The following is a 22,428-nucleotide window of genomic DNA, read 5'->3' as shown; positions in this document are numbered from 1 at the left end:
GTTAGAGAGTTGAGAGAGAGGAGAGTTGAGAGAGAAGAGAGTTGAGAGAGAGAAGAGAGTTGAGAGACAGGAGAGTTGAGAGAGAAGAAAGTTGAGAGAGAGGAGAGTTGAGAGAAGAGTGAGGCGAGGAGAGTTTAGAGAGATTAGTGAGGTTTACTGTATGGTTAGTGTGGTGTGCAGTATGGGGCCTCAGCCAGACATGAGGCTCCCTGCATCGGCCATGTCTACAAGGGGACAGCGGAGATGGAAAGTCACTGTCAACTTCTGAGAAGAAAATGTTTCGCCACCAGGGGGGAGAGTAAGGGGTCTGTGTGGTCGTCTTTTTGTTTGCTAGTGGAGGATGTGGATGTTGGGGGGCCGCATATGTTTGTACTAAGTTAGCTGTTAAGTTTGACAGTAAGTCACTTTGCCAACACCTACTGTAGAAAAACACATTCATCATCTGTCCGTCTCATTAAGACTTAACCTTTGCCATAGCCACTCAGACTCATCAGACAGAAACAGTGCTACAAGGCTATCTTGATCATTCAAAAGTTGAATTATGCAGTTAGATGATGGATGCCATCTTAGTTGAACAAGAGATTACTGTAGTACATACATACACACACACAAACAACACACGCACCCGGACACCCCTTCTCCACCAGAGTGATGTCATCTCTGTCTTGTCTGGCTAAGCAGATTGTGCAGTCACCAGTGAAATTGAAATGCAGCTGTGGTTAATTAACAAACAGCCTATCATCCGTCCAGTTAGCATGCTGTCAATATTTACTGCTGTTTCCTGTTGCTAGGGAGGGCTAATATGTTGGTCCTAGAGAGAGTGAGGGAGTATGTTTGGCATGGAAGGCAGCTCAACCATTTTCTTCACTTGTTACACTTTTTATGCTCTTTCATATCCCCAGCGTGATGTCCAATTACATGATCACTTTGTGACCATTAATAACCAACATAGAGGAGACAGGAGACTGCATGACCTGGAGGGATGGAAGGAGGGACACAGTATATCACTATGCATAAACATTACAGCTCAGAGTATTTATAGTTTGTGTCAAACCACATGAGCGTTGGCCCTGAAAACCACTTTTAGCATCGACAAGCCCTCCCGTTGAAAAGGTTAGCATTTAGCCTAAGGCTTTCCAATAATATCACGGATGGGGAAGAAAAATAAACACCCTGCATGTTTTCCTGTTTCTCTTTACACTCACATTCACCTCCAAATGTCAGCGGCAATATTGATCAGGGAAGAAAAATGCAACGTGAGTCACGGATGGATGAGGAAATGATATTTCGTAACCTGACGTCTGCATTTGTCAGTCAAAGGGTCAATCGTATTTGCGAGATGTAATCTTGTGTTGCAGTATTTGGAAGATGCGCTGGATAATGTGGTTATTAGGAGGACATTACGTCGCTAAGATAGCAGCCACCAGGCCAAGTCTCTGCACACTTTCTGTTCAGGTGGTCATAATAGCCGCCCCCCCCGTGAGCTAGAATTCAGAGCCGATACATGGGGTCAAAAAGTCAACACCCTAGCAACGAGTTCCTGCTCATTATAAAATAACTCCTATGGCACCTAGCACCTTGTTAGTGGTTAACCATTTTAAAGTACAGACATTCTCTGTCTCACCATTGACTTCTCCCGAGTTTGTCTTATTTTTCTACCCGCCTTCCTTCCTAAGCAGGCAATCAATTCTCTCACTGCACTGATAACACAGTGCCATGTTTCTAGTTGGGTTCCATCTTTGAAATCTATCAAGGGTGGTTGCTACTAGAAACGAGAGCAACAGAGAAAGGACTGAGTCATAATTTGGAGAAAGTTTTTACTAGCCATTTACGTTCTGACGCAAAGGTCACAGTGGGCTGTTTAATCAATGTGTCTTTTCAGAAATTAAACTCACCGTTTTCTGGTGGGTTACAGATCAGAAAGCTAAACCCAGTAAAGGTTTCCCAGCCATTTTGGTTTCATAAGCATAGAAATGTAGCAGGATGAAATCTCTTGAGAAAAGTTGGTTATTCTCAGACTGATCTAAAGTTGGTTATTCTCAGGCTGATCTAAAGTTGGTTATTCTCAGGCTGATCTAAAGTTGGGAATTCTCAGGCTGATCTAAAGTCGGGAATTCTTAGGCTGATCTATAGTTGGTTATTTTCAGACTGATCTAAAGTTGGTTATTCTCAGGCGGATCTAAAGTTGGTTATTCTCAGGCTGATCTAAAGTTGGTTATTCTCAGGCTGATCTAAAGTTGGTTATTCTCAGGCTGATCTAAAGTTGGGAATACTCAGGCTGATCTAAAGATGGGAATTCTCAGGTTGATCTAAAGTTGTGAATTCTCAGGCTGATCTAAAGTTGAGAAATCTTAGGCTGATCTAAAGTTGGTTATTTTCAGGCTGATCTAAAGTTGGTTATTCTCAGGCTGATCTAAAGTTGGTTATTCTCAGGCTGATCTAACGTTGGTTATTCTCAGGCTGATCTAAAGTTGGTTATTCTCAGGCTGATCTAAAGTTGGTTATTCTCAGGCTGATCTAAAGTTGGTTATTCTCAGGCTGATCTAAAGTTTGGAATTCTCAGGTTGATCTAAAGTTGGGATATTCTCAGGTTGATCTGAAGTTGGGAATTCTCAGGTTGACCTAAAGTTGGGAATTCTCAGGTTGATCTAAAGTTGGGAATTCTCAGGTTGATCTAAAGTTGGGAATGCTCAGGCTGATCTAAAGTTGGGAATTCTCAGGTTGATCTAAAGTTGGGAATTCTCAGGTTGATCTAAAGTTGGGAATTCGCAGGTTGATCTAAAGTTGGGAATTCTCAGGTTGATCTAAAGTTGGGAATTCTCAGGCTGATCTAAAGATGGGAATTCTCAGGTTGATCTAAAGTTGGGAATTCTCAGGTTGATCTAAAGTTGGGAATTCTCAGGCTGATCTAAAGTTGGGAATTCTCAGGCTGATCTAAAGTTGGGAATTCTCAGGTTGACCTAAAGTTGGGAATTCTCAGGTTGATCTAAAGTTGGGAATTCTCAGGCTGATCTAAAGTTGGGAATTCTCAGGTTGATCTAAAGTTGGGAATTCTCAGGTTGATCTAAAGTTGGGAATTCTCAGGTTGATCTAAAGTTGGGAATTCTCAGGTTGATCTAAAGTTGGGAATTCTCAGGCTGATCTAAAGTTGGGAATTCTCAGGCTGATCTAAAGTTGGGAATTCTCAGGTTGACCTAAAGTTGGGAATTCTCAGGTTGATCTAAAGTTGGGAATTCTCAGGTTGATCTAAAGTTGGGAATTCTCTGTCTTTTTCTCCAGCTCATCCCTGCAGCCCCCCCTTGCTGCTTTCAAATTAACATATTAAGTAAAGCAATTTACGTGGGACGTTTTTTGGGCAACGATTCAATACAATTAAAACAACCCACGGAAACAATGTCATATCAACAGTAGCTCATAATTAACTGTGCAAAAAAGTCTCTTTTTTTTACCGTGATGTATGTATCTCTCAATGCAATTATGTTTTTTTCCTTCCCATTTGAAGAGTGACTGTATGAAAGCAAATAGAGCCATTGCCACTTGTAGTGTGCGACTGCAGGCTTCAAGGTGGTCTGAGTTCTTGTTCTTTTGTGTTCGAGGCTCCATTGAAACGTCTTGCTGTATTTACTGAATATGCTGTATGTGTCACTTACAATGCATTGTTTAGGTATTGGACTAATCTTGAACCCTGTCTGCCTCGTGTGGCAAGTCTCAGCCCCTGTTACTGGGTTACTCTGTCAAACATCCAGCCATGTAGCTAATGAACAAGTCTTACAGGCCCATTTCAGCCATCTTTTTTTCTTGGGCTTGCGTGACATGTACTCTGTACCCTGTGTCAGGCCTTGAGATTGCACAGGCTTTCACTGTGATAATGGTCACCTGCCAGACTCCGACTGCGGAGGAGATGAGGAAAAGTGAGAAAAGGAGGTAGAGAAAGAGAGAGTGTGAGAGAGGCAGGTCGAACTCGAGTCACGATGCCATCAGCGGGTGGTTTCCCCGGCAACGGGCAATTAAAGCGTCCTTTGTCTAAGTAAGTGCGTCTCGTTAATCATTTTCTATTTCTCGTCCCAGTGAGGGAGAGGACGACAAACGGAAAACACTGGAATAGGTTTAAAAAGTGGAAGTGCTAACAGACACACATAGGGAAATTATATAATGTAGGGTGTGTGTGTGGTGTGCGGGGTCGGGGGGTTCTGGGAGCAATTGACTCACCTGGAGGATGTGTAATCTGTAAAAGGTCAGAGTAAAACCCCCACACACACTACTGTCAAATTGCTGCTTGGACCCCATGCTCGACATCATTACTTTGTGACGTGGAACTTCAGTAGCATGATTTTTGTTGCAATGGCAGCAGCCAGAAAAAAACACTGATACATCATAAGCTATAAATTAGTCTGCTATTTTGATCAAAATGTTTTGCTACTCTTTATGACTCATGAAATACTTTTTTATCACAATAATATAGCAACTGCTTCTTGTCTGACCATTAAGTGGCTGTCAATCAGAATAATTGCCTTTAAAATGCATATGCCACTAAACAGTCAAAAAAAAAGGTGAACTTTGGCCTGTTGTTTAAAGGTGGGGGTCCAATTGAGTTTAATCAAGGGTTTTTTCTTGCTGAGTGGTACTTTAGAACCTTGTTCAGGGGTCTTCTTTCCCAAAGGGCAATGTCAAGTGTATAAACACTTAGTAGACCCTTTATTGTACTGTCAACGTGTACTGTAGTGTAGTGCTGTGTGGTGATGGACGATGTCCATTTTTTCAAGCTCCTGCAACACAGCTACGTTGATCATCTCAGTGTTTAACCATTATTCAGTCATATTTTGTGAGATATTTTACAAGGGCGACGTTTGACTGTGGAATAAAATTCAAATCAATCTATGTTGCTAGAAAATTTAGATAGGTCCACATGCAGTTTAATTGATTGGATCTGCAAACAACACTGTTAAATAATTTATAACTTAAACATTTAATGAATAGTACCGTGCTGAATCCATCTAGCCATAGTTATATGTACTGTATAAGGACGTTTTAGTGCCAATTTTTTGCTCATAGATACCTCACTATACTCTAACAAGGGCTAAAATGGGTGTCGTTCTGGATACCTGTATACAATCACACCATACAATCCATGTAGAGATTGCATAAACTATTATCCTTGAAAACCCCATTTTTCTAACAATGCAAGAATATATACAATTAGCCCCCATCCCCGCAGGAGGCCTTTTGCCTTTTGGTAGGCCGTCATTGTAAATAAGAATTTGTTAAATAGTTAAATAGTTATATATATATTTTTTTTTTATAATCTTAATGCATTGTTGGTATAGTATGTGAGGATTAAGTGGTAGCAAAGTGCTAGAACAGGCTTACATTGGAGCACAAATAACCCTCATTCCCTTGATCCTATTCAGTACCTATGATGCATTAATTCCATTCTTAACTCAAAGGCAGTCTAACAAGATAATTAAAAACTAGCGTGACCGAACAACCACAATCTACAATCCTTCACAGAAGACAACCGATTTCAATATGGATGGTCCATCCATCGATGGCGTCACTTGAAACAAAAGAAACCGTTGTGTTTTGTGTTCCCTGTCGTATTCACCTCGAGGCGAATCAATGTAACTGGTGGCTGTACAAAGACTGGCATGCTTGGCAGAAAATGAGCTCGGCAGACGGCAATATACAACCTTCATTATGGGAGCGCAATCAGAGTCTACAGATCAATATCCAGTTATCACCAGTTCTAGTACTAGAAGACCAAGGTGGTCTACAGGGAGGCCCATTGTATGGTGGGTCTTTTGTCAATAGAGAACCAATGCCGTCACATCAGAGATCCACTAGCTAATCAGTGAATTACTCACGTTAGCAAGTGTTGCTGCAGGCTAGGTCAGTTTGGGCAGGAATCGATAGCTCCTTTACGCCTTAGTAATTACACCCTTCCTTATTCAGCTGTTCTTTCGTCCTTATTAAGGTCAGGGTTCAGTTTTGGGTTTGCTCTGGAATGGATTAGCTTGCGTTGATCCATTGCTTTGTGTACAGACGGATAGTAACGGACCCAAAAGTCTCCCAGCATGGGAACTTGGGCTGTCTGCACTGCTGTGTCTGACTACAGTTGAATTCTGATCAACTTGGAGACTTGTTACTGCTGTTGGTTTTGGCTTGTTGCTAACTAAACCAAAGAGTGCAGAAATCCTGAGCATTTAAAAATAAAACAAAAAAACAGGGAAGGCCCCTGTTTGCAACTCTTCTATAGAAAGGGAAGGGGTTCCTTGGGTACCAGAGAGTAAGTTATCGGCTCGTCAGAGATTGTTACTGCTGTTGGTTTTGGCTTGTTGCTAACTAAACCACTATAGAAAGGGAAGGGGTTCCTTGGGTACCAGAGAGTAAGTTATCGGCTCGTCAGAGATTGTTACTGCTGTTGGTTTTGGCTTGTTGCTAACTAAACCACTATAGAAAGGGAAGGGGTTCCTTGGGTACCAGAGAGTAAGTTATCGGCTCGTCAGAGATTGTTACTGCTGTTGGTTTTGGCCTGTTGTTAACTAAACCACTATAGAAAGGGAAGGGGTTCCTTGTGTACCAGAGAGTAAGTTATCGGCTCGTCAGAGATTGTTACTGCTGTTGGTTTTGGCTTGTTGCTAATTAAACCACTATAGAAAGGGAAGGGGTTCCTTGGGTACCAGAGAGTAAGTTATCGGCTCGTCAGAGATTGTTACTGCTGTTGGTTTTGTCTTGTTGCTAACTAAACCACTATAGAAAGGGAAGGGGTTCCTTGGGTACCAGAGAGTAAGTTATCGGCTCGTCAGAGATTGTTACTGCTGTTGGTTTTGGCTTGTTGCTAATTAAACCACTATAGAAAGGGAAGGGGTTCCTTGGGTACCAGAGAGTAAGTTATCGGCTCGTCAGAGATTGTTACTGCTGTTGGTTTTGGCTTGTTGCTAATTAAACCACTATAGAAAGGGAAGGGGTTCCTTGGGTACCAGAGAGTAAGTTATCGGCTCGTCAGAGATTGTTACTGCTGTTGGTTTTGGCTTGTTGCTAACTAAACCACTATAGACAGGGAAGGGGTTCCTTGGGTACCAGAGAGTAAGTTATCGGCTCGTCAGAGATTGTTACTGCTGTTGGTTTTGGCTTGTTGCTAACTAAACCACTATAGAAAGGGAAGGGGTTCCTTGTGTACCAGAGAGTAAGTTATCGGCTCGTCAGAGATTGTTACTGCTGTTGGTTTTGTCTTGTTGCTAACTAAACCACTATAGAAAGGGAAGGGGTTCCTTGGGTACCAGAGAGTCAGTTATCGGCTCGTCAGAGATTGCAATACCACATTGATGTGTTTTTCATGACAGCTGACAGTTGAGATTTATGAGGGAGAGAAACATCTAGAAGGAGCACAACAAGGAGGCAGAACAACTTGTATCAATCATGTCTTCTCATTTCCCTTCCTCCCCACTGACAACAACCTGAGCATCTGTTCTGTCTCCCTCCCTCTCTCCTCTCTTCCCCTCCCTCTGGCCCTTTTTCCATTGGTCTGATTCCACTTCATCCCCACACGTTTCAAATCAGATGAGAGAGATGGGTTTTTTTGTCGCTGCTTGAGTGCTGAGCAAACACACACACACACACACACACACACACACACACACACACACACACACACACACACGTGCAAACTGACACACGCCTAGCGGAGGATGCTAACCATACATCATGTCCCATAGGCTATTGTGATTCATGTGCTTCAAAGCATTAACATACAAAGCTCTATCCCACTGTTGCCATTGCAATGCATTCTCCGTGTGTTGGAGTGTTAGGGGTAGCCTGAATTACTGTATACGGGGAGATTAATGGACAGTGACTGTGTATAGATGGACTGGCAATGAGGTCATGTGTTATGAAGTGTGGATAAACATGGTGTGATTCCCCCTGTGTCCCTATTGGCCCCTCAGGGACACCCTAGACAGGTGAGTGTATAAGTAGCCAATGAAAGAGCAGCGAGAGCAGAGGAGAGCCTGATTCCTGCGGCAATGTTTTCTTCCAGCAGGGCAGCCTAATTCATTGTGTGTGTGTGTGTGTTTGACTGAAATAAACACAAAGAACAGACACACACACTCACACACGGACACACACACACACACACACAACTTAAAAGTACCAATGGGTCATTTTTGACACCAAAATTGTATTATATTTTATTTTTTGTATGTTTTTCATGTTTTGAACAAATATGTTGATACATTTCATCCATAGCCACTTGTTATAAAAGTTTTTATGTTATTCATTCAGTGTTGCTGAGAAATTGGTGATGGAGCTAATCTGACATACCGGTATGACCTAACATGGCCACTGATATAGGCCATATGGGCGCTGGTGCCTTCAGACATTTAGCTCTTCATTTGGAATGCTATGGCCTATCAACTTAGTTCCAATTGCATCTGAAAGAAGAGACTCTCAACTTTGTATGGAAACACTGACTGAAATCTAAATCTGTATTTATTTTGCAGTTATAGTGGGTGTCACGCCCGCAGGGAACACATCTGGGAAGGCTCCATATCTATATATTTGGAGGGTACATACATCTCCCTCTGTGCCAAATTTGGTGCATTTGTCACTATCCATAAATTCTAAAAACATTGTACCGTTTGGTTTGCTTTAATATAATGAATTTTTACTTTTACTAATTTAGCAGTTACATTTACTTTTGATACTTAAGTATATTTAAAACCAAATACTATTAGACTTTTCCTCATGTAGTATTTTACTGGGTAACTTTCACAAGTCATTTTCTGTTCTTTTTAGGTTTGAACCTTTATTTAACTAGGCAAGTCAGTTAAGAACAAATTCTTACTGTCACGCCCTGACCTTAGAGCTTTTTTTGTCTCTATTATGGTTTGGTCAGGGTGTGATTTCGGGTGGGCATGCTATGTTCCTTTTTCTATGATTTTCTATTGCTAGGTTTTGGCCACGTATGGTTCTTAATCAGGGACAGCTGTCTATCGTTGTCTCTGATTGGGAACCATACTTACGTACCCTTTTTCCCACCTGTGTTTGTGGGAAGTTGACTTTGTTTAGGGCACTTAGCCTTTGACCTTCACGGTTTGTTTTGGTAGTGTTTATTGTTTTGTTCGGCTTCATTTTGATTATTAAAAGAAAATGTCACCACGGTCCTCTCCTTCAATCAGCCGTGATACTTAATTACAATAACGGCCTACCCCGGGCCAATTGTGCGCCACCTATGGGACTCACAATCACGGCCGGGTGTGATACAGTCTGGAATTGAACCAGGGTCTGTAGTGACGCCTCTAACACTGAGATACAGTGCTTTGGACCGCTGTGCCACTCAGGAGCCCATTAAGGTATCTTTAATTTTACTTAAGTATGACAATTGAGTACTTTTCCCCCACTGCAATCAAGTAATGTTTTATGCCGCAATGTAGTTGTCTCTTGTAGAATTTAGTTAATTCAACAGAACATTATATGCCCCAGATCCATTCATGTAGAAATTAACTGACCAATTGTTATTTGGTCAAAGAGTTTGGGATATTCGTGGAATATTCGTGCGGAATTACCTTTGCCAAGTCGCGGAATTACCTTTGCCAAGTCGGTGACCATTGTTGGTGTGTTGCATTATGTTTATAAAAACAGTCTGACTTGTCGACTGCATGAACTTTACAAAAATCATGTCATCAAAGGTCATGCCGATTTTTATTAAATTGTCTTTAAGTCCCTGCAGTTGCTTCTCGCCAACTACACCATCCATGAAGATGAGACTCAAAACAGGAACCAGCTTTGCCGTGATTCTAAAGCTACAGGGGATACAAATGAAAGTGATATTTGAGACTTCTCTCTATGAAATTAATATTACACACATTATGTTTTCAGGTTGTGAGTGTGTGTGATATGCGGGTATAGAAACATGTATTTTGACGTCTGTACAGAAGAACGTTAGTTAACAATAGAAGCTATGTTGACCCTGCCATGTTGAACTGAGTCTTGCTGTTTGAAAACCATTCACTGTCCGACTTTCGGCTGTCGCAGATGCACCCCTTACTTCACTCGCTGACAGTCAGTTTCTTTAGGCTCACTGGTCAAACACACCCCTTGTTTTGTTTGGGTGGCGGAACACATTACAATAATACCCAGCATGTTTTGCAAGTGTACATTTTTTACATTTAGATATACAGTACCTGTCAAATGTTTGGACACACCTACTCATTTAAAGGTTTGAATTTATTTATACTATTTTCTACATTGTAGGAATCATATGGAATCAGGTAGTAACCACACAAAGTGCCTTAGACCGCTGCGGCACTCGGGAGCCAAAATCTGTCAACAAGGCAAAGGGTGGCTACTTTGAAGAATCTCAAATCTCAAATATAATTTGGTGTGTTTAACACTTTTTTGGTTACTACATGATTCCATATGTGTTATTTGGTAGTTTCGATGTCTTCACAATTATTCTACAATGAGTAGGTGTGTCCAAACTTTTGACTGGTACTGCACATTTTGGTAATTTCTGTAACCATTATTGAGAATGTCATTGTCGTTAAAGTGGTCTGTTGGTTGAGTGCATTTTGTTCATGATTTCTGCCAGTTCTGAAGCTACTGAAAAGGCTCACATAAGTGCAAGATACAGATGGGAGCATTACTGTTTCTTACAGAAATCTCTGTCATTGTTATTGGAAATGAAACATGTTAATGTGACATTGTGTTTCCTTCGTGAAGTTGGACGAGCTACAGTGAAAGAGCTAGGACGGACATCATTGATCCATTTAGGAGGTATTTGTTCCGCTTGCGTTGACAAACTGTATTCATTTAATGATGTTTCAATCTGACAATCATTTTGTATTATTTTTTTCTCAATTGAATAGTATTTGAATAACACAGATCACTGAACTAAATCTGTAATAATAATTTCATGTTTCCATTTGGTGTTACCACTGTCCAAAACTGAATTAAGTAATGTACGTCCAGCCAGCTCTTCAACCCCCTCCCAAAACAGCCCAAGTTAGGTGACTATATATATTGCAATCGCCCAAAAAGGGTATGTTATGGTTCATTATGCATTGGCTAATGTGCCACACAAGTTGTGTGATGGAGGCGGCCATTGGTTTCTTCTTATTAAATCGTCCCCCACTCTCCCAGTCTTAACTCAATCCAAGTTAATATGCTACACTGCATTTTTATTACTGTAATGAACAGTCTTAGACTAATGTTAAATCCTGGTGATTTTCTGTACTGATCTTATTTAATCTTGTGATACTTGGGCTATCTATTCCCGTCATTGCTCTTATGTCAGTTCTGTCTGTTCTTTATATCATACTAGCCAATTGATTTACATGCAGGGTGTAACCGTGCACTGCTTAATTGACATGTGGCGTTTGTCCTCAGGTTTACATAAAATAAGACTACAGATCCATGAGATGGTCCTGACATACAGTGGCTTGCAAAAGTATTCATCCCCCTGGGCGTTTTTCCTTTTTTTTTGCATTACAACCTGTAATTTAAATGGATTTTTATTTGGATTTCATGTAATGGACATACACAAAAAGTCCACATTTGGTGAAGTGAAATGAAAAAAAAATAACTTGGAAAATTAAAATGGAAAATTGGTGCGTGCATATGTGTTCAACCCTTTGCTATGAAGCCTCTAAATAAGATATGGTGCAACCAATTACCTGCAGAAGTCACATTAGTTAAATAAAGTCAACCTGTGTGCAATCTAAGTGTCACATGATCTGTCACATGATCTCAGTATATATATACACCTGTTCTGAAAGGCCCCAGTGTCTGCAACACCACTAAGCAAGGGACACCACCAAATAAGCGACACCATGAAGACCAAGGAGCTCGCCAAACAGGTCAGGGACAAAGTTGTGGAGAAGTACAGATCAGGGTTGGGTTATAAAAATAAACAACAGCAACTTTGAACATCCCATGGAGCACCATTAAATCCATTATTTATAAATGGAAAGGATATGGCACCACAATAAACCTGCCAAAAAACTCACGGACCAGGCAAGAAGGGCATTAATCCGAGAGTCAACAAAGAGACCAAAGATAACCCTGAATGAGCTGCAAAGCTCCACAGTGGAGATTGGAGTATCTGTCCATAGGACCACTTTAAGCCGTACACTCCACAGAGCTGGGCTGTATGGAAGAGTGGCCAGAAAAAAAGCCATTGCTAAAAGAAAGAAAGAAGTAAACACGTTTGGTGTTCGCCAAAAGGTATGTGGGAAACTCACCAAACAAATGGAAGTAGGTACTCTGGTTAGATGAGACTAAAATTGAGCTGTCTGGCACAAACCCAACACCTCTCATTATCCCGAGAATACCATCCCCACAGTGAAGCATGGTAATGGCAGCTTCCCTGTTTTTCATCGCCAGGGACTGGGAACTGGTCAGAATTTAAGGAATGATGGATGGTGCTAAATACAGGGAAATTATTGAGGGAAACCTGTTTCGGTCTTTGAGACTGGGACGGAGGTTCACCTTCCAGCAGGACAATGACCCTAAGCATACTGCTAAAGCAACACTCAAGTGGTTTAAGGGGAAACATTTAAATGTGTTGGAATGGCCTAGTCAAGCCCAGACCTCAATCTAATTGAGAATCTGTGGTATGACTTTATGCATCGGCGGAACCCATCCAACTTGAAGGAGCTGGATCAGTTTTGCCTTGAAGAATGAGCAAAAATCCCTGTGGCTAGATATGCCAAGCTTATAGAGACATACCCCAAGAGACTTGCAGCTGTAATGTCTGCAAAAAGTGGCTCTACAAAGTATTGACGTTGGGGGGGATGAATAGTTATGCACACTCATGTTTTCTGTTTTTGTGTCATATTTCTTGTTTGTTTCACAAAGTGGTAAGCATGTTGTGTAAATAAAAGGATATACAACCCCCCCAAAAAATCTATTTTAAGCCACAAAACAGGAAAAATGCCAAAGGGGGTGTATACTTTTGCAAGCCACTGTAGATACAGTATTGCATATCAACAATCAGCTCTAGTGTATGTGTCCTTCACCTCTGATAGGAAATGAGCAATTATCGTTAATACTTCAGTCTCCCCTGTCTTCTCATTGGCAGCTTTAAGCGGCGGTCATGTCAGTGGCGGTCTCGTCTGCAAAACTAAAACTGTTGCTGAAACAAAAACGGTTGTGCCGAATTGTTCTGCAGAGTTATTCGAGGAAGCAAAGAGAGGAAGGCTCCACACCAGTATCATATCGATTTATTTCTCCTCAGTTTCATGATATCTAATTGGTAGTTATGATCTTGTCTCATCGCTGCAACTCACCTACAGACTCGGGAGAGGCGAAGGTCGAGAGCCATGCGTCCTCCGAAACACGACCCTGCCAAGCCGCACTGCTTCTTGACACACTGCTCCCTTAACGCGGAAGCCAGCCGCACCTATTTGTGTTTTTCTATACCTGTTTGCTCCTCTCCCTGTAAGCTTTATAGATGCTCCCCACACCCTGGGTGAAACCCTTCTAATTTAGTGTTAACTGGGCGCAGTCTCTGGCAGAGTTTGGAACTGCCGATGTGCGATCAGAACGCAGAGTTGATCTCAGCCTTTGCTGCCCTTCATCCTATGCTGCCCTTGATGTTTTGGCCCTGACGGAAACATGGATCCCCCCAGAGAACACTACTACTCCAGGTGTTCTCTCTTCATCTGACTACGTTTTCTCTCATAGTCCAAGAGCATCTGGTCATCATGGTGGTGGCACGAGTGCACTCATTTCTCCTAACTGGAGATTTTCTCTTTTTCTCCCTCTCTCACCTGTCCATTTCCTCATTGGAATTCCATGCCATCACTTTCACTTGATCACTCAAGATTTACATTTTTGTTATCTGCCTTTGATTCATTTCTTTCCAACTCTCTCTTTTCCCTCCTTGCCTCTTTTGACCTCATCCTTTCCCAGTCCCCTCCCACTCACAAGGCAGGCAATACACTTGACCTCATCCTTTCCCAGTCCCCTCCCACTGACAAGGCAGGCAATATGCTTGACCTCATCCTTTCCCAGTCCCCTCCAACTCACAAGTCAGGCAATACGCTTGACCTCATCCTTTCCCAGTCCCCTCCAACTCATCAGGCAGGCAATACACTTGACCTCATCCTTTCCCAGTCCCCTCCAACTCACAAGGCAGGCAATACGCTTGACATCATCTTTACTAGAGACTGTTCTCCTACTAATCTCACTGCAAACCCCCTCCAGGTCTCTGATCACTTACTTTTTTTCCTTTTCTGTCTCCCTTTCCTCCAACCCTAAGCACAATCTCTCCCAGTACTCTCCTTTTTAATCCTATCATCTCTCCCTTCTGCTAAATTTTCCTGATTCTACCTCTTCCACCATACTCTCCTCCATTTTCACATCCTATGACTCACACTGTCCCCTTTCTTCCCGGCCGGCTCGGTCTTCCCCTCTTGCTCAGTAGGTGAGCGACTTATTGCGAGCTTACTGAACAGGTCTGAGTGAAAAAGGAGGACAACTAAACTTATGGACCTAACATCCTTTCACTCCTTCCTCTCTACCTTCTCTTCCTCTGTATCTGCTGCTAAAGCCATTTCAAGCTTCTGTTTCTAACTCTAGGAAACTCTTTTCCCACCTTCTCCTCCAACCCTCCTCCTCTCTCCCTCCTCTCTGCGGATAACTTTGTCAACCACTTTGAAAAGAATGTTGACGATATCCACTCCTCATTCAATCAGCCTATTGAGTCCACTGGTCTCACTCACACAGAACTACCTTTCGCCTTGACCTCTTTCCCCCCCTCTCTCCAGATGTGACTAGTGAGGTCTGGCTGCCCGACAAACTACCCGTTCGACCTCATCCAGTCCTCCCTTCTACGGACCATCTCTGGAGACCTTCTTGCATTCCTCACTTCCCTTATCAACTCATCACTGACCATTGGCTGCATCCCCTCTGACTTCAAAATGGCCAAAGTCCTAGATCTATCCACTGCCTTAGACACCGTGAACCATCAGATCCTCCTCTCCACCCTCTCAGGGCTGGGCGTCTCAGGTTCTGCACACTCTTGGATTGCATCCTACCTGGCAGACCGCTCCTATCAGGTGACATGGAGAGGATCTGTGTCTGCACCACATACTCTCACTACTGGTGTCCCCCAGGGCTCAGTTCTAGGCCCTCTCCTCTCCTCTCTATACACCAAGTCACTCACAATATCATCAGATGTTCTCTCCTATCATCGCTATGTGGATGACACTCAACTACTTGTCTCAATACCCCTTCTGACACCCAGGTGGCGACACATATGTCTGTATGCCTGGAAGACATCTAAGCTAGGATGTCGGCCCATCGAGCTCAACCTAGACAAGACAGAGCTGCTCTTCCTCCCGGGGAAGGCCTGCCTGCTCAAAGACCTCTCCATCGCGGTTGAGAACTCCACAGTATCACCCTTCAAGACTGCAAAGAACTTGAGAGGGAGAGAGGGAGAGGAAGAGAGAGAGAGAGAGAGAGAGAGAGAGAGAGAGAGAGAGAGAGAGAGAGAGAGAGAGAGAGAGAGAGAGAGAGAGAGAGAGAGAGGGATACGCTGGTCAATGCCATTGATTCAACATGGGTTGGAATTACATCCCTCTCTGATAACCATCACTTTACTGTGTAGCTCAGAGAGAGGGGTCTTAGCTAAGACATGGAACGCTTCCTTAGGGCATATGGTTACAAATCAAATATCACCTGTACAGTCCTTCACATTATATAGAGATTTTGCGAATGTAGGTATCAGAAGTTAGGTTAAGAGCTTGAGACATTGCGGAAGTTGGAAAGTGCCCTAGTAGTCATGTAGAAGCTGGGAAAGTGCCCTAGTAGTCATGTAGAAGCTGGGGAAGTGCCCTTGTAGTCATGTAGAAGCTGGGAAAGTGCCCTAGTAGTCATGTAGAAGCTGGGAAAGTGCCCTAGTAGTCATGTAGAAGCTGGGAAAGTGCCCTAGTCGTCATGTAGAAGCTGGGAAAGTGCCCTAGTAGTCATGTAGAAGCTGGGAAAGTGCCCTTAGTAGTCATGTAGAAGCTGGGAAAGTGGAGAAAGAAAGGCAGTTAGTAGACAGACAGTTTTCCAATGCCAGTGAACCGACTATATCAGTATATCAGGCTATATCCAGGCTATACCCAAGCTATTCCCAGCACATCAGGCTTTCAGTCTTGGTTGAGGAGAGCCCAGTGCCTGTAGTGGGGCATCAAGGCAGAGAAGAGGCAGGTTTAGGAGGAGAGGAGAGAAGATTGGGCTCTGGATTGGAGGAGCACCTGATTGGTATGCTGTCGTCAGGCGGTGTGGAGAGGGAGAAGGCTAGGAGGGTTGTTGGGAGGGGGGTTTACTATGAGAATAAATTGGTTTTGGGTGTGGAGTGAGGGAGGGAGGGAGGGAAGGGAGAGAGGGAGAGAGGGGAGAGGTAGAGAGAGAGACTGACACAGAGTGGGAGAGAGAGAAATGTCTTGATATTCGTTTTATGTTGGAAAGCGAGTGGTGGAGCTGAAGTGGTCTCCACCATCCTTGTGGGGAGGAATGTGGGGAAGTGGGGCTTTCCAGGACCCTCTGTAGAGAACGAGGAAGGATCACTGGTTTATTACAGTATACAGATCTAAGAGAGGGGATGGGGAGAGGGCTTACCAACGGATCCTAGCAGGGAAGTCTAGGAGACAGAGGAGGGAAAGAGGGAAAGAGGGATGTAGAGAAGTAGAGAGAGGAGGAGGGTGGTAGGGAGGGAGGGAGGGGAAGAATGATGGAGGGAAGTAGAGAGAGAGGGAGGGAGGGAGGGAGGGAGGGAGGGAGGGAGGGAGGGAGGGAGGGAGGGAGGGAGGGAGGGAGGGAGGGAGGGAGGGATGGAGGGAGGGAGGGAGGGATGGAGGGAGGGGAACAGGGGAAAATGGAGAGAGTGCTATCTACAATCTACTGAGACTGGTCAAATAAGTGTTTTAATAACATGGTTCACGTAAATGTTCTTGATGTCTATACACTGCATGTTTATTTACCCGCTATAGGCAATAGGTTTAAACTGCATGTTTATTTACCCACTATAGGCAATAGGTTTAAACTGCATGTTTATTTACCCACTATAGGCAATAGGTTTAAACTGTATGTTTATTTACCCACTAAAGGCAATAGGTTTACACTGCATGTTTATTACCCACTATAGGCAATAGGTTTACACTGCATGTTTATTTACCCACTATAGACAATAGGTTTACACTGCATGTTTATTTACCCACTATAGGCAATAGGTTTACACTGCATGTTTATTTACCCACTATAGGCAATAGGTTTACACTGCATGTTTATTACCCACTAAAGGCAATAGGTTTAAACTGCATGTTGATTTACCCGCTAAAGGCAATAGGTTTCTGAAGATGTCTTGTGGGATGTGGCGTTGTAATGCATCATGCCAGGGTCAGAGATAGCATCACCCCCCTGTCATCATCAGAGCACCGCCATGTGACACTAAAACATGTCCCCTCGTCCTTTCCTGTCAGTCTGAGTGCTCAGGCAGTGTCTTATTTTTTAGTTCTCCCCTTTGTCAGCCACCTGCCCCATCCCCTCCAAAAAGAAAGTTATTGTCTTCTGCAAGCTGCCTCCTTCCATTTCATTAGCTCAATCTCTATCATCTGACACCACGGCTCATAGAAAGCAATCACAAGTAGTGATGTGCAATTCGCTAACGATTCATTCTTTTTGAACAACTCTTTTTACTGACTCGAGAGTCATGATTTGTTTTTTTTCAGAGAAACTCATTCATTTTAGTCGTTCACTTGATCTGCTGGCCGCATTGAATTCTACAGCAGGATTGAATTCCCACCCCTCCGGCTCAGTGGCTCTAGAGACGTACTCTGACCAGCATCTGTTCATCATGTGAGCGAGGGAAAATAGATCATGCTGCAGGCATCATGTTAAGAACTGATAATTGATCGCATGGTGCAAGAATGAATGCTGTTAATTGATTATTGAATGTTACTCGATGGACACATCTTAGAACCAAAGCATAGGCAGCCAGCCTCTCTCTGCTCAAAACTCGAACTCGAGAACGAATCGATTGGGCTGCTGTAGTATGTGACCGGTATTGTGCTAATCTCCCTCGCGGCAGTCAAGCAGTCTCATTCCGCCAAGTAATTCACAATCTAGTCTGGTTGTGTCCGCAACTTGACCTCAAAGGAAACAGTTAACAATCTTATTTCTAATGCCTAGCAATCACAGATGTAAAAAAAAAAACAAATAGGCACACATTTATAAGTCTCCGTCACAAATGACAGCTCCAATAATAAGCCCTCTATGGTGAACGAGAGGTTTGTAGAATCATGATTCTTTTGAGTTTTTAATTCATTGTTTGCCAGTAGGGGGTCATCTGTGCATTGGACATTACTGAATCAAATGAACGAAATGAGTCGAAAGATTCGTTCTTTTGACTGAATGACTTGAAAATATTAGTGAGAAGAGCCAAACTTCCCACCAGTAATGGTGCTGCTTGTTGCTTACTGTTAACAACCCAACTAGTTGTTTTTCTGTTTTTCTCTCTCTCTCTCTCTCTCTCTCTCTCCTAACTTAATACATAATTGAAAATGGCTACTGCGGTCCATTTACCACGCTTTTGTTCTTACTACATCAGCGGAACAGAGACCGTGAGGAGTCTGTTTACCAGAGATTGTCTCTCTCTCTCTTTCTTTCTCTCTCTCTATTCTTTCTCTCTCTCTATTCTTTCTCTCGCTCTTTCTATCTCTTTCTCTCTCTCGCTGCCTCTCTTTATTCTCTCTCACTCTCTATTCGTTCTCTCTCGTTGCCTCTCTCTTTCTATCTCTATTCTTTCTCTCTCTCTCATTTTCTTGTTTCTTCCACGCCATGATGCCTTTCCGCCTCGTCTGAGATTACTCTAAATTCCAATTTAAAAATAAAACATGGTTCTCTTCATTAAATGGAGAATTCATTGTCTACCTCAGTTATGGGAGATTGTGTGTGTCCGTACATGCGTGTTCACAATACTGTATGTGCAGGCGTTTATATATTTTTTATGACTGCCATTTGAAAAGAAAAGCCTGTATGAGTTAATGTCAAATCAGACATGTTAAATAGTCAAATCACTGTGATTGATGTGCTTGAAAAGTCATTATTTTAACACATAACAGAAATTACAGCAATCCTACATCAATGGATAACTAGTCCATGTCCTCTCTAATTAAGCAATAAGCCCCGAGGAGGTGTGGTATATGGCCAATATACCATGGCTAAGGGCTGTTCTTAACACAACGCATCACGGATTGCCTGGACACAGCCCTTAGCCGTGATATATTGGCCATATACCACACCTCCTCGTGCCTTATGGCTTAATTATAACATAAGGAAGTGAAACAAGGTGTCTTATTGCCATTATATACTGGTTACCAACGTAATTAGAGCAGTAAAAATAACTGTTTTCACCACCAGTTTCACCACTACTCTCACCGCCACTCTCACCAACAGTCTCACCACTACTCTCACCACCACTCTCACCACCAGTCTCACCACTAGTCTCACCACCAGTCTCACCACTACTCTCACCACCAGTCTCACCACTACTCTCACCACCACCACTCTCACCACCAGTCTCACCACTACTCTCACCACCACTCTCACCACCACTCTCACCACCAGTCTCACCACTACTCTCACCACTACTCTCACTAATCCTCTCACCACTACTCTCACCACCACTCTCACCACTACTCTCACCACCACTCTCACCACCACTCTCACCACCAGTCTCACCACTACTCTCACCACTACTCTCACTAATCCTCTCACCACCAGTCTCACCACTACTCTCACCACCAGTCTCACCACTACTCTCACCACCACTCTCGCCACTACTCTCACCACTACTCTCACTAATCCAGTCACCACCAGTCTCACCACTACTCTCACCAACACTCTCACCACTACTCTCACCACCACTCTCACCACCACTCTCACCACCAGTCTCACCACTACTCTCACCACTACTCTCACTAATCCTCTCACCACCACTCTCGCCACTACTCTCACCACCACTCTCACTACTTCTCTCACAGCCACTCTCAGCTCTATAATTGTAATTCGGTGCTCAGGAGATGGTGGTCCTCAATCTATCTGGCCCTCCCGACCCTGCCCTCCCCTGGGAAATGTGTGCAGATATTGGAGTGATTTGCAGTAATAGAACTTTGGGATAAATGGGATTAACCAATCCCCTCCCTCGCAGGGTTCCCCCTGATTCTCAAGTGAACCTCATTACCTGAGCTGGATCCCCTCAGAGCGTCCTCAGGGACACGGTGAAATTACAACAGCATGGTGTTTGTGTGGATCACTGGTCTGTTGGGATGGCAGCTTGTTGATAGACCCTAGTACCTGAGGTACAACAAGATCTCACGGTTTAACTAATTTGACTTCAGATTCTGACGTGTATCAAATTTTCTCCAAACGTTAAATTTCGGGGGGTTTTGGGTTTCGAAGGCAAAACCCCCCACTGGACGTCCTCGGGACATGAACAAACGTCCAATTTCGAAGTGAATCTTGAGCAACCTGGCTGCATATAGACACATGAATAGGAAGAGTTATGAGGTGTTGAGCGTCCACATTGTGCGGAGAGACCTCAGTATTCATTGTAATTACAGGATGTAGTCTGTTTTATTACGAGACATTAGGAAATGGTGTCTTCCCACGCCATTTCATTGGGATTTGACCCGTGTCTGTAGTGTGAGCTGACTTCCTTTGTTGCTGAAAGAATGTGTGGCAGGTGGACTGACAGAAAGAACAAGGATGTCGACCTTACTCTGACCTCTTCGTCTGTCTTTCTCACTCTTTTATCTCCATACATCTCTCTCTCGTTCCTTTTGCTTCCAATTGTGTCTTGGGTGTGTGTCACCAATTCAGAAATACACCAAACATGAGTTCCAGCAGCTCTATATGAGCTATACACATCTGTAACTGTAACCCCCCCCTCTCTCTCTTCATCTTCATGTCTCTCCAGGGAAGGAAGTGTCGGTGGCCACATTCAAGGGGAACGAGTTCTTCTGCTACGACCTGTCACTGACGCCCATCCAGAGCAGCACGGACGAGATCACGCTCTCCTTTCGCACGCTGCAGCGCAACGGCCTCATGCTGCACACGGGCAAGTCGGCCGACTACGTCAACCTGTCGCTGAAGAGCGGCGCCGTCTGGTTGGTCATCAACCTGGGCTCGGGCGCCTTCGAGGCGCTGGTGGAGCCCGTCAATGGGAAGTTCAATGACAACGCCTGGCACGATGTTCGCGTCACCCGCAACCTGCGCCAGGTAAAGGGACACGACGTTTTTGGTCGAGCTTCTATGCAGCGTTTCTCTCTTGCTTTCTGTATCTTGCTCTCTTTTTTTCTCTCTTTCTTTTTTTCTCTCGTTCAAGCTATTCAATCTGTTGGTCTATAACTCTGTGTATCTACCTTCTCTTTCTTCCTCCACTTTCTCCTGTCACTTTCTGTCTGATGATGGTGATTTTCTCTTCCACTTCCAGGGTTGAGATCTGCAGAGGATTGCTGTGGTGACTTTCTCTCGTCATGTTTTCCTTCTCTGAAAAACAACCAAATATCCATGTAATCTGCTCATTGGGAAAAGCAGGGGGGGGAAGGGGGTCAAAGTTAACAGCACAGAGAAAAGATAATAGACCCAGCACATGTAATCACTAGTTCACATCCATTCGTAGATGTGGATATCTAATACCCGTAGGTCTACGTTGCCCTAATAGGGAACTCTGGGTTCAATAGTCTTGTTTCAATATGTATGCATGTAAAGCACTTACCCACGTTATGATTTCTAATTAATCTGTAGAGACGGTGCATTTTATCCCCGTCTAAACCCATTACTCAACAGATCTTTACAACCTGCTAATCACAGTCAGGAAGAAAGGAATCCCAGACACACACACACACACGCACACACGCACACGCACACAAACACACCAACACCCACAAATTGAATAGCAGAGGCAGAGGCTCGATGCCAGGTCATCAATTGGCAGTTGTAGATAGTGGCAGTGAGATGCAATCAATTTGACTTAAGATTGCCTTGCTTACTTCTCCCAGTGTTTTGGTAATGGTAATTGGAACGAATGGCTTGTCGGCCCTAATAATAGCTGTTGTAATGGGCCCGTATTGCAACCATGCCTGATGTGAATGCGTTAACAAACAAAAGAAACAACGCCAACTCTTTTGTCCAGCGCCGCAGCAAACATTTACACAAAGCCCTACTTCCTATCACCTGGAAACACAACAGGAGCTTCAAACTTCCCAGGACTTTTTAATGACTGCAGAGTTCAGTCTCCGGCAGGAGAAAGAAAAGTTGTGCTGCTGGCTGCTGCGTTGTCTTTCAGAGGAAGCTCTCCAGACCAACTAGGGTTGAAGTATTGGCTGTCATAAAAGTCTGATTCTTCCTGCAGAGGTTCGGCCACTGCAGTCATGTCATAAT

At 43.5% G+C, this 22,428-nt stretch overlaps 1 protein-coding gene across 1 annotated transcript in view; it reads left to right on the top strand.

Annotated features, from left to right (window-relative positions):
- The window catches only part of LOC112214891 (neurexin-2-like), a 1,125,107-nt gene that overhangs the window by 506,450 nt on the left and 596,229 nt on the right, over positions 1-22,428 (top strand). Inside the window, 1 exon segment of the mRNA XM_042298402.1 lies at positions 20,963-21,264. Coding sequence (XP_042154336.1) covers positions 20,963-21,264 — 302 coding nt within the window.

The sequence above is a fragment of the Oncorhynchus tshawytscha genome, linkage group LG15 (genome assembly GCF_018296145.1).
Source record: "Oncorhynchus tshawytscha isolate Ot180627B linkage group LG15, Otsh_v2.0, whole genome shotgun sequence".
Classification (NCBI taxonomy): domain Eukaryota; kingdom Metazoa; phylum Chordata; class Actinopteri; order Salmoniformes; family Salmonidae; genus Oncorhynchus; species Oncorhynchus tshawytscha.
The sequence above is the reverse complement of the archived record's forward strand: the minus strand, read 5'-3'. Positions and strand labels throughout refer to the sequence as shown.